Source organism: Sciurus vulgaris, assembly GCF_902686455.1.
Source record: "Sciurus vulgaris genome assembly, chromosome: 8".
Lineage (NCBI taxonomy): Eukaryota > Metazoa > Chordata > Mammalia > Rodentia > Sciuridae > Sciurus > Sciurus vulgaris.
In genome coordinates this window covers 137150632-137163036 of record NC_136468.1, presented here as the reverse complement: position 1 = coordinate 137163036, position 12405 = coordinate 137150632, and the positions used below count along the sequence as shown (strand labels likewise).

The following is a 12405-nucleotide window of genomic DNA, read 5'->3' as shown; positions in this document are numbered from 1 at the left end:
AATTAGGCTGATATTTTAAAAAAGAGAGGCTTAGAATCAGCTAAAGAAATAAGTTAAAAAAAAAAAAAAGCAAGTAATACAGATTCACAAAAGCTATCATAAGACTTTAAAAAAAAACACTCAGCTTATTTAAAAAAATGAAAAAGCATGTGAAATCTAATCCTTTTTCTTTTTTTTTATTTTAAGCTTGTCCTTCCCACTGGGACAACTGGTACCTATACTCATTTTTCTACAACATTATTTCTCTTTGGCATAGCTACAGACCTCCTCAGAACATGCTATCCCTTTTTCTGAAAGTCAATAAAACAAACATCCAAGTGAAAGACACATTAAACAGTACGTATTCCCCAGAGGACCTTCATGGCCCAGATGCATGAAAAAATCTGAACAGACTCCTCATTTGCATAGAAGCTAAATAGCTATATTAAATCTTATTTTAAGAGTTTCCTTTTACCTTTGCTTCGTAACCATTAACAACTTCTGCTTTATCTGTCCTCCAGCCCCAGAATCCGGATTTAGTTCTGATAAAAAGTGAACACCACAAATTTCTACATGTACAATATGCCATTCAGATTTATCCCTGCAGCCTTTAGTTTTTCCCCCAGCTTAAGTTAGTGAAGGACACTTGGAAATCATGGTCCTATTGTCCACAAAAGGATGACAGATGGCTTAAACACCCCCATCCCCCTCCCACAGTTATTAATCAATTTGCCTCACTCCAGGCGTAGACAGACTCCGTTCTTGGCTTCTTTACAAAAACTGCCAGCATAGAAGACAAAGGTGGTGACATTTATCGGACAGCTGTCCTAAAGAAGTGAGTGGAGATGACCAGCATCCAAGGGCTGGCCACAAGGAGATATCTAGGTCAGAGTGTTTATCTGGGTCATCTTAACCATGAGCATGAACATCAGAGGTCCTGTGTCCATAAGCAGCCACGGCTCCATCAAGGAATTCTTAACATGGGGAAACGCGGAGCATGCTGCTCTTAGGAAGAACATGATGGGCAGGAGCTCATCACTGTGGCGAGCTGCCTGGAGAAGCCATTAAAGCCTGTAAACTGGCTTGTGTATCACACATTTTCTCGGGCCTCATACAACAGGGGGAAAGGATGTTAAAATGGTTTTGCAGCCCAGCTGTTGGTTCCAGTCTATGGAATTTCTTTTAAAGTAGCCCAGCATTCCAGTGGCAGCTGCATTGGTTATACGCCCAGAAATCCAGTTATTCAATTCTGTACTCCTGGAAAAAGGGTGTTTAGGAACCAGGAACAGCAAAGGGGTTCTAATTCTTCTTCAAAGCAGCTTTGCCTGGGAAATGCTACCATTCAGAGGGAATCCCTGAACAGCCCTGCCGTTTGTCTAGGACATCACATCCTAGCTCTACTTGGCCCTGTGCAGGGAAAAGCTTGCCTTCTCTGACCCCTGAGTGAAGCGGGACATCATGCAGGAAGCTCAGGGAACAGTCACAAAGAACATATGCAGGTATTTACATTTTGTGTTTTCAGTTTGCTTTCCTTCTAATGAGATTTGGTAAATGAAATTTGCCTGGATGGAACGTAATGAGATGTAAATGTGTATTTTAGCCCATCATAGAAGGAGGGGCCTGGGCTTTAATATCCCCTGCTGTCTACAACTAGTGCAAAATGACCCATGCAGGGATGGACAGGAATCCTACGGGATTATCCCAAGTGCTAGCTATCTCTGACTTACACTTCAGAAACAAAGGACCTGTCACAGGGGCAAGGGACAGTGGCCATACCTGACTAATAAACCACAGTCACTGTCTAGCCATCAATAATTAAAAATCAGTTAACTAATCCAACCCTCGGTTTGTCATCTTTTCATTGTCACTTGATGCCTGAGGAGGGAAATCACTGTTTCCTGGCACAAGTCATCAGAGGGACAGAGGGTGACACCCTCTGCTCCACCTCATCCTTCACGTAGGCTGAGAAGATGGAGCCCTGCTGTGCCCTGGAGGACCCACAAGCTCAGGCATCCACATCTCCTCTGGGCCATCCTGGCTTCTACTCCCTCTGCTTCCCCACTCCGACAGCAGTTTAGTCAGCAAACTCCGTGGCTGTGCCCTGACTTAAAAACCAAGATTCTAATACCTCCTTGGCCCTTGGCTGACTGCATGCTCAGGCATCTGAAGAGGACAGAAACCCTGCCTCCCCCTTGTGCCCTTTCCACCTCTTGTGTCTCCCCTGAGAACACCACACCAAAGGCCACTTGGCAGGCACTGTATATGGTGATCACTACACAATCTGGAGGAAAGTTCTGAAGGTGCAGGGAATGGTTTATTTGAGGTGGGAAGAGCATAATCTTTCAGAGAAGAGAAAAATCTGAAGGACAACCAGAGTACCACTGCAGACCAAAAATTCTTCAAGCATCAAGCTTTGAGTAACTGACTAGAAGAAAGAAATGGAGGAAAGTGACTATCACAAAATGGGAGAGAGCCAAGCCTTCCACATTCAATCAACGAACACTCGCAACTCGAGTTAGAAGTAGACTTTTGTATCAGCAAACGTCACACTCAAGAGTGGCTCAAATCCTTGCTTGATGCACAGTAAGTTCACTGATCACCATAAAAAAGCAGTTATCTTCCGGAAATTCTCACTCAGCAGCCCACTGCCAGTTGTGAAGGGAGAATTAGTTTGAAAGGTTTGACAACCCTCTGACCATGCTAACACATAATGTGCCTTCCTCCTCAGTACAAATGGAATGCACTATTTCTCATCTGCACTCAGCGGGGGTAAAGCCAGTAATTGCCACACTCCCTTCATAAATTACACTTCTTGTTGACTCTAGCAACTCCACGGATAAACTACATTAGAAGAAATGTCTCTTAGTCACAGACTTTACAGACTTCATCTCGAGACTCATTCATTTTCTTCTTTCAGCTAAGGAAATAGAAAAGCAGAAAGATCAGGCTACGTGCCCAAAGTCACAGGTTATTTAGTAACTCTGCTGGAGGCACTCAATCTTTCCCACTCTTATCTCTTCTCAGGGGCTATGGTGGTGAGGACAGTCTCTTCTATAATCTGAGGTCACAAACAACCTTAAACTGAAGGTGCTCTTCATATCTGCAGAGCCACACGCGGGCACACCAGTCCCTAAACCCTACTGTCCCAGGAGGACAACAGCTATCAACTGGTGAGGCTGGTACCAGGAGGCTGGTGAGAGGATTTAAAGCAGAAGAGTTGCTCGACACCACACAGGTTGCACATTCTGGTTTTTCTTTCTGCTATTGATACCCTAATTCCACAGCCCAATCTAAATTAGAAATTATTTGACTAAATAGAAATCTCTTGGTTTTATTACCCATTTTTTTTTTTTTTTGGAAATGAAGAAAAGAAAAAATTTAAAAGAGGACAGTAAACATATTCATGAAGAGAAATAACACCTAAATCCAGGATAATAGTGTCCATTTAAGCTCAGGTTATGCTACTTTGGTTTGCAGAGAGCTGGATGTGACATCCTAGGCAAACGCTAAGGGCTCTTGTGGGCTCCCTCGGTTCTGTGTGTTTCATGGTAAAGACACTGACAGCTTCTACCTCCTCTACATTTAAAGGCCGTCCGTGCCCTCTGTGTGACCCAGATGTGGATGACAGGAAAGGTGTTCTCATCTGGATTAATCAAGACACAGGCCTATCTGGAGAATTTTTTTCCACAGAATCTGGAACAGAACTGAATCGCTCCCAGACTCTTGCTCTAAACTATTAGGCCTCACACATAGGAAAAAGAACTATACTTAACTATATGGTGTGTGTAAATCTGACTGGCTAAAATCAGTACGACAAAATTCAATACTGGATCAATTCTAGCTTCCCAAAACCCAGAGTTCCACACTTTAAGGAGTGTTGTGGATCTAAAAATCACAAAAAAAATAAAAATAAGATCCAACTGACATCCACTAGATAGGGCCCATAATAGAACAGGAAGACATTTTCCCAAGACTTCACCAATGTTAAACTATAAAAATGATAGGCAATGTAGGACATCAGCTACTGTTTCTATTTGGTTAGCAATTGATCCTAAAACCCACTAGTATTATTATGTCATATTAGAAAAACAATCCCAATCTGTCCATAATTTCCAATTAACACATACATGTCACTAAAGATGGCAGCACAGCGATTAGACATTAAAATCTGGAGTCTAAATTCATACCTTTCAAAAGCAATGTTTTTAGTATCGAGGCTGGTGTTAATGACTGGGCTTGTGAGCCGCCTCTCAACTTCCCTGCTTTTTGGCTTCATCAAGTCCAGAGTGAGGCGCTCCATTTCTTGGGAAAGATCAAAATGTTCAGAGGTGACCACTTTGTCATCGTGGTTGACTTCCATCAACTCTGCCCAATTGTCTGTTAACAGAAACAAGGACGTGAGTAAGAGAAGGCAATGAAGAGGCACAAACAAGGGCCTCTTGTAGGTACAAGGTATCATTGTTCACTTTTTCCTCCCAGATGTTACCTGATAAAACCTAAATCACCTACTGACACAGGGATTATCTGGCCTGCTTTCCACAACTCATAGGGGTCTCCAGGTCATCTTCCCCAAAGACATAAATTTTTAAATACTTTGCATTTTTTATTAGGAACACATTTTGTCTGTGACCTTTACAAAAATACATGATTACAGAATTAACACAAACTATTTTTGTATCATATTGGGTGACCCTCTATTAGAAGGATCAGGCCTCATTATGGAGGGAATATAAAGAGACTCAAGACAGAAGGCTTGCAGTCAAAGCCTTGAGCTGTCCCACAGGTCACAAGAGTTAACTGGTACATGGCAAATCACACGTGCAAGAGAACTAGCCAGACAAGAACTAAGAGGGATGGAGAGTTGAATACTTAATAAGAATAACACATGTCCCAGGTAGGATCAGACGGATAAGGAACAGGACATGAACACATTTTGATGGTGAGAAATCACTGCGATTCAGTTTGCACAGTGATGATTACAATGGAATCACTCACCTTCTCCCTTAAATATAAAACTACGCCTCCCTCTTATCCAGCTCATGTTTTCAAATCCCAGCAATGTGATATCAACACGCAGTTTGGCACCACTTTTCCAAATTCGACAGACATCATTCGGGCATATTCTGGAAACCAAAGGCACTGGAGGAGAGAAGCATACTACTGAGAAAAACTAAGGGCCAAGCAGAACACCCAGGCCAAGAATTCAGGATTATAACTTTAATAAAAGGAGAGGAGTGGCAAGATTGTGATCGCTAAATAGAACTAGATTTCTTGCCCCCGCACCCCACTTATCATATAGGAAGTCACCTTTAAAAATAAAAGGAGGCTGGACATGATGGCACATGCCTGTAATCCCAGCAACTCAGAAGGCTGAGGCAAGAGGATCACAAGTTCAAAGCCAGCCTCAGCAACTTGGTGAGGCCCTAAGCAATTTGGCAAGACCCTGTTTCAAAACAAAAAATAAAAAGGCTGGGGATATGACGCAGTGGTTAAGTTCTTCTGGGTTTAATCCAAAAAAATTAAAAATTAAAATTTAAAAATAAATTAAATGGGCCAGGCACAGTAATGCACATCTATAATCCCAGTGACTTGGGACATTATGGTAGACAAGAGGATTGCAAGTTCAAGGTCAGTTATGGCAATTTATTAAGGCCCTCAGAAACTTAGTGAGACCCTGTCTCAAAATTTAAAAAAAAAAGGAGGGGGGGTGTTGGGGCTGGAGATGCAGCTCCATGGTAAAGTGCCTCTAGGTTAAATCTCCAGTGCCATATAAATAAGTAAATAAATATGGAGGTGTGGGGGTGCAGCTCAATAGAAGAGCATGTGGTTAGCAAGCACAAGGCCCTGAGTTCAATCCCAATACCCAAAACAGAAAAAAAAATTAAATTAAAACTAAATAAAATGGACCTTCTGTTCCATTGCTGAGAAAACTCTAAACAAATTTCCCAAGAGTATTCTCAATTCTAAAGTGAACCCCACTTAAGGACCCCTCACCAGGGCTTTCAAGTATGTCCATCTGGTCTCTCTCACACATGAGCTACTCTTGCCACAAGGCTGCGGCCTTCCATGATGACATATCCACCATTCAAAATATCAAATATCTAAAGTGTATCACTCTTCAACAAAACCTTTAATCAGAGTGAATGAGAAAAGAACCCCTAATTTCTCAGAACGATCCCATCCTCTTCTATACTTTTTACTTCACTTATATGTTTCACTAGAAAAGAATTTCTTGCCTGAAAAATAAATCTGGAAACAAAAATAGATGAAACCCTGTCCATATTGTTAATGGACAGACAAGAAGAAAAAAATAGAACATCAATGAAAACATACAGTCAATTGCCTTATCTAATACCTCAGAGAAATATATCCATTTGGTAAAACACACACTATTCCGATATTTTCCTCATCGTCTTTCCTAGAATAAGTTTGAAAGAATCAAGCCGAACCACATATGGAAATGAGTAAATCATGGTAAGTCTACTTACTAGAATCTTAGCATTTCACAGTGACATGTTAAAAACGAATAAGATGGCTGCTCTGATCACCTTCTCCCCTCAATTCCTGACGCCCGTGCCATGTGCGCTGCTCAGCTCGGGGCAGCAGCAGCCTAGTTCCCACAGACACTCTCTCAGTCCTCTTGCTGCCCATGCTTCCAGGGCACCTCTGAGACACCTGGGTCTGGGCCACACTGAGATGAGTGAGCTGCAGGGGTAACTGGACCCTGGGGACAGTCTTGCTTGGCTTCCTATGCATGCAACCAGTTTGGGCACCACGAGAACCAAATGCAAAAAGATTCTGAATTCCCTCAAGTATATCCAACCCAGTGATGGGTTCTGGCTCAACCACCCTCTTGGAGAAATGTGAGGCCAATGGCACCAGGTGCATCCAACCTCCACACTCCTGCGGAAGGCCCTACAGGTGCCAAGCAATGACTCCTCTGCACTCAGGACCGACCCCGGTTCGTCATCTGGTCTCTGGTGTACCACAATGACAATGCCTGGAACTTTGAGTAGTTCGGAGGGCTCCTGCCATTGCGCCAGTGTGCAGATACAGCTGCAGAATTTGGACCATCAACATCCAGTCTGACATTGAAGCTGTGCTGTCTCAGGGACCCTGCCAGGCCTAGGGTGTCCCTCCTATTGACTTGGCAGAGGCCTGCTGCTTTCTGTGGGGTGCTCATCCACAACCATGCCTCCTCTAAACCTGCATGTTGAACCACCAATTTTCGGGAAAATCCCCTTACATGGATGCTAGTCCTGTCCATCCCTGCCTTCTCTCTGCCTAGACTAAGGTGATTACCCTCACTAACAAAGTGCTACATGCCACAAAATAAATAAATAAAATAAATAAATGTTAAAAACTTAAATAAAAACTTGTAAGAGCCAGGCGCAGTGGCACACACCTATAATCCCAGTTGCTTGGGAGGTTGAGGCAGGAGGATTGTGAGTTCAAAGCCAGCTTCAGCAATGGCGGAGACACTAAGCAACTCAGTGAGACCCTGTCTCTAAATAAAATACAAAACAGGGCTGGGAGTGCCCCTGAGTTCAATTCCCAGTACCAAAAAAAAAATTAATAACTTGGCTTAGTAGCACATGCCTGTCATCCCAACTACCAGGGAGGGTGAGGTAGGAGGATTGCTTGAGCCCAGGAGTTCAAGGCCAGCCTAGGCAGGATAGTGAGGCTCTACCTTCACTAAACAAAAAAGAAAGAAAATAAAAGAAAAATAACTAACAAGATAGATAAATGAAAGGAGAAGCAAATGTCCATATACCATCTGTGTACATGTTTGGGGACAAAAGTCCAATGCTTGGGGATAAAGACTGGAAGGAACAAAATGGGGCTAAAGGTGACTGCTGTTCCTTATTTCTCTGTATGCATTTCCTAGATCTGATTTTTTTTAAAAAATGTACGTAATTGTTACAAAGGAAAAATGAACCTATATACAGGCACTGTAAATTTGGAAATGGAAATAAATTATAAGCCCACAGCCACTCACCCCAGCTGGTGAATTCCCATTTCATCTGCACATAGAAATCTGGAGCCTGAAGGACAGACAAAGGTTCAAATAGATGACATTTGGCACTATTCACTAAACACAAACACTGCAAGGTTAATATGGCTTTTGAAAAGTTCAGAGGGAATGGAGAAACTAAGAAACGAAGTACAAACCCACTGAAATTTTACATTCAAGCCATTATATTTTACCTTGATATAAAATATATCTATACAGTTAAGAATGTTAACAGCAATGGGGTTGGAAGAGAATAAAAGTCAAATCTGATTTGGGGGGTTCAGTCAGGTTCCCAAGAATTATAGAAAGATGGGCTTAAGAACTGCTAGACATCACTTCCATGGGAAGTAGATGTTCCCTCCAGGTAACAGAAGACTTTGCCCCAATTTTCTCCTAAACTTTTAGAATTAGGCTTTTTGAAGTTTCACACCATCAGAGCAGTCTTGTTTAGGGGTCTTTTCTTATCTACCACCAATTTTTGCAGAAGGTTCTTAAAGAGCTACTTAGGAAATCCAACAGTTATCATTCAAGAAGAAAAATACGAGGGATTCCAGGTATTTTGTTTATTTGTGCCTTACAAGTCCAGGTTTTGCTGTAGTTTTTACAGACACACAGGGCAGGAAGGCTAGAAATCTACCCTGGAATGGTAAAACCAGCCAGGACTCCAATGTTGGGCAAAGACGACCTCCAAGAGCGGATAAGCAAGGATGACGCGTTACTAAGGAGACACTGTTAAAGGACGGATCAACTGCAGCCTCTGATGCCGCTAAGCACACGAGGCATTTGTGGGCTCTGTAACCTTAAGCAGACACTGTAACTACGTGCAGTCCCCTGCCACGAGTCAACACAGGTGAAAAAGAAAATCCTTTACAGTGAATTTCTTAAATGAAGGAAGATCCCATGTTAAATAAGTCACTTTCTGTCTTTGTCAAATGAGCAAATGATGCTTTTAGTTCCTCCTGCAGTACATTAGATAAAAACAAATCCTCGTGACCCCTGCACACTCCTAAAGAACCATCTGTTTTTAAAACAATGCATACAACTATTACGTACTTTATGGGAAGTTTCTTTGTAGTACATGGAAAATGAATATCTTGGTCATGACTTGGCTTACACATCAATGAAAAAAATGTTTAGAGAGAGCTTAAATAGTGAACGATGACTGACTTATAACGAAGTTTTTCCTTTTTTCAATGGAGCTATTAATTTTCTCAAGAAATGTGCTGATTTGACTAGCAGACATCTTAGGAGATGTTTGAGAGAACTCGACTCTGTGCTTAAGTTGAAAATAAACAATGTTGACAACTGAACCCACTGCTCCTTTCTTGCCTCCTACTGCCCTGGGAATACAGCACATGGTTGACTGATAAGATGGTTCTTTCAAATAACAAATATTATCTGAAGAATGGCAACCATCATCCAAAACAACCCAGGAGCCTAGAAGGAACATTTTTTAAGATAGACCTGAGAGTCAGAGAGCTTTTACACTTTGATTCATAAGACAGATAAACTTCCCAAAAGCCACTAACTGTAAATCAATTGAGGCAATAGATTAGAGGCTGCAAAATACTAATGTCTAGAAGTGACCAGGGTGGCAAAGAGAAGTGGCACACAGACCTCCAGGCCTTAGCAAGCCTGAAAACGCTTGCGTGGTAACTGATGCTCACCTCTGCACAGGGTGCTGCTGCTTTTAAGAAAACAGGCACCTAAACAAATTGTGTCTGACGTCCATTTTCTTTAGGCTATAATTTTAAAATAGCACTTAAAAAAGGTGACCCCCATGACCTAGAAGCTCCCACACTTCAACAAGGTGGACAGGCAGTCAAAATATCATATTCACTATTCATGAAACTCTTCAGGAAGGCACGTAAGAATGTCAAACTGTGTCCCACGATTGCACCAGCATGTAGCACCATGTTTGGCATGGCTGGTTTTATGGATACCTCAAGAATTTTATGTAGCAGCTCAGGAACTCCCTCAAGGGCCATGGACGTGTTGTGGTAGTCTCGATGTTGAAGAACTGTATACACCATCTCAGGGTCACCAGTGCTCACAGCCTCATGTAAAACTGGGAAACGAGAGTGAAATTTAATCACTGAGTATCCTCATACTTTCTGACAAATCCCAAAGCCCACCAACGGAGTATCAATATGACTCAAAGACCAATATTTGCTTCAAAGAGGGAGTGAGGCTGCAGTCCAACAGAGAGATGACCATGACTTCTGATGGCTAGCTCATCACTAAAGAAAAGAGAAGCAGGCAGAGCACCCTTAGCCTGCTGGTCAAACCTCTCCTACTTTTCGCTTCCCAAGTTCTTGACATTGGTTCTGAAGTCCTGACAGTGTTTCCCGAAAGCTAGCTTTAACTGTGGTTACGTGTAAAGCTGGCAAGAGGACTTGCACTTACAAGTACTTTTGCTCAGTTAACAGAAAACTACTCTGACTAATAGTAAGAGAGCTTGCACACACTGAAATGACAGGATTTTTACCAAAAATGCCTATTTCTAGCAATTTCTTTTTGCTTTTTCCCACCATACTGCAAGAGTAAAACTGACCTCTACACTCATGTACAGTGGGAAAGATTTGCATGAGGGTTGTCACTGGAAGAGGAGTCGCCCTCTATCCTGAGTGACTCTGTGCTACAGACCAGCCAACCAGCATCCTCTGACTCCCATCTGCTCCCATCCCCCATCTCTCCCAAGAGAGATACAGCTGACTCAAAGGAAAATCATGATTGAGACTAGTTTTTTTCAGAAAGAGAAACTGAAATAAGTGACTTTAAATTATTTTACAAGTATACTTGCCTGTCCATCCCTGGCCATTTTCTTTGGTCACATCTGCTTTATGCCGGAGCAAGACTCGAGCAGATTCCAAATGGCCCAAAGAAACCGCAAGGTGTAATAATGTTCGCCCTCGGGGATCCACAGCCTCCACATTCTGTGAAGTACACAATTGGATATATAAGAATATGAAAATGAGAGCTATATTAAGTATAAAAAGCAGAAAATAGTATTTATACATAATGATGGAAATATGTAAAAGGTTTGTTTGCATGTGAGCACAGTTGAAATGTGAATTTGAGGACTATAAATAAAGATAAAAGTTCTAGTTCCCTTTTTAATTAAAAAAAATTTTAAGCAATGAGTTTCATTCTCTATAAAGTTTAGTGCTTAAAAAATAAGAATGACTATAGGCCTCAGATCATCAAACCCAACCCTAAGCTCTTAACAGAACTCCGATTAAGCCTAAAAAAAGGTTAGGGACTTTCATGAAATGCAAGCAACCTGTGACATGGAACGTGGGGGATTTCTGAAGCACATCAGCATTCAGGTCTAGAACAGGAAGTGCAGGACTTTAATCAAAACTGAAAGTACAGAAGATAATTCCGGTCAGAATAAAATTACATTGTGTTGCTGGATTTGCACCAAAACACCTCTCTCATGACTGTATACTGAGTTCTAAGTGCCCTGAAGTAGCACACCACACCAGCAGCACCTGACAAGGAGGGTGACCCACCAGGGAGGTGTGTGGACACACACGTGTGTGCTCCATCAACTGGCGGGTTTCTTCCCTGTGACAGACACACACGAGTGGCCTCATCTCTTCATTCCTGCTCAGCTACTGGCCCTCCTTTCAGAAACACATCCGCTCTCCAGAGCCAAGCAGCAGCTTCTCTGGTGTGAGTCTCAGTGACTGAGCACCGCCTGCAAAACAGGGCTCCAAAAGTTCTTCCAAGGACACAATGAACTGCCGTGGGACTTTCGGAATGTAAAACCTTTTGAAACACCATAACACTTCTTAGGAAATGTGCTTTATCTTGATTTGAGATGCTAGTTGTTGTACAGGCACTAACTGCAGTCTCCAAAGATGTATATACCACGTGCCACTTCGGAAGGGAGGTGAAATGGAACTATGGGTAAATAACCACAACCAACAACTCTTGAACCTCCCAATTTTGCTAAAATTATATCATGGCTATTGTGCAGTGAAGAACTATTGTTGAGGAATAACAGAAGCAGCTGAAAACATTCTGCGAGCTGAACACGGGACCTGCTAGACAAATCCCAGACTTCAGTGTCCTCCCAGGTGCTGAAATACAACAGCCCCCCTTGCAGATGGGGGACATTTCTAAGACCCCAGTGGACTCGAAACCGAGGACAATACTCAGCTCATGTTTTTTTCCTACATACATACATATATATATAATAAAATAAAGAATTTTCATCCTTGCACAAAACAAACAACAAAGAATTTTCCATGTATAACCAATTAGAACAAATTTTAAAAATAAGGGCTGGGGATATAGCTCAGTTGGTGGAGTGCTTGCCTCACATGCACAAGGCCCTGGGTTCAATCCCCAGCACCACAAAAAATAATAATTTAAATCAAATTTTTTAAAAAATAATTTTACCT

General features: G+C 42.1%; 1 protein-coding gene across 2 annotated transcripts in view; it reads right to left on the bottom strand.

The window, feature by feature from the left end:
• The window catches only part of LOC306668178 (ankyrin repeat domain-containing protein 13A), a 33605-nt gene that overhangs the window by 11354 nt on the left and 9846 nt on the right, over window positions 1-12405 (bottom strand). For both annotated transcript variants that reach the window (XM_079151352.1, XM_079151353.1), the window contains exons 2-7: window positions 10797-10929; window positions 9937-10061; window positions 7979-8024; window positions 4975-5118; window positions 4167-4356; window positions 455-521 (exon numbers count right to left, since the gene is read on the bottom strand). In XM_079151352.1, the coding sequence (XP_079007478.1) occupies window positions 455-521; window positions 4167-4356; window positions 4975-5118; window positions 7979-8024; window positions 9937-10061; window positions 10797-10929 (705 nt within the window). The remainder of the gene's footprint in view (window positions 1-454; window positions 522-4166; window positions 4357-4974; window positions 5119-7978; window positions 8025-9936; window positions 10062-10796; window positions 10930-12405) is intronic.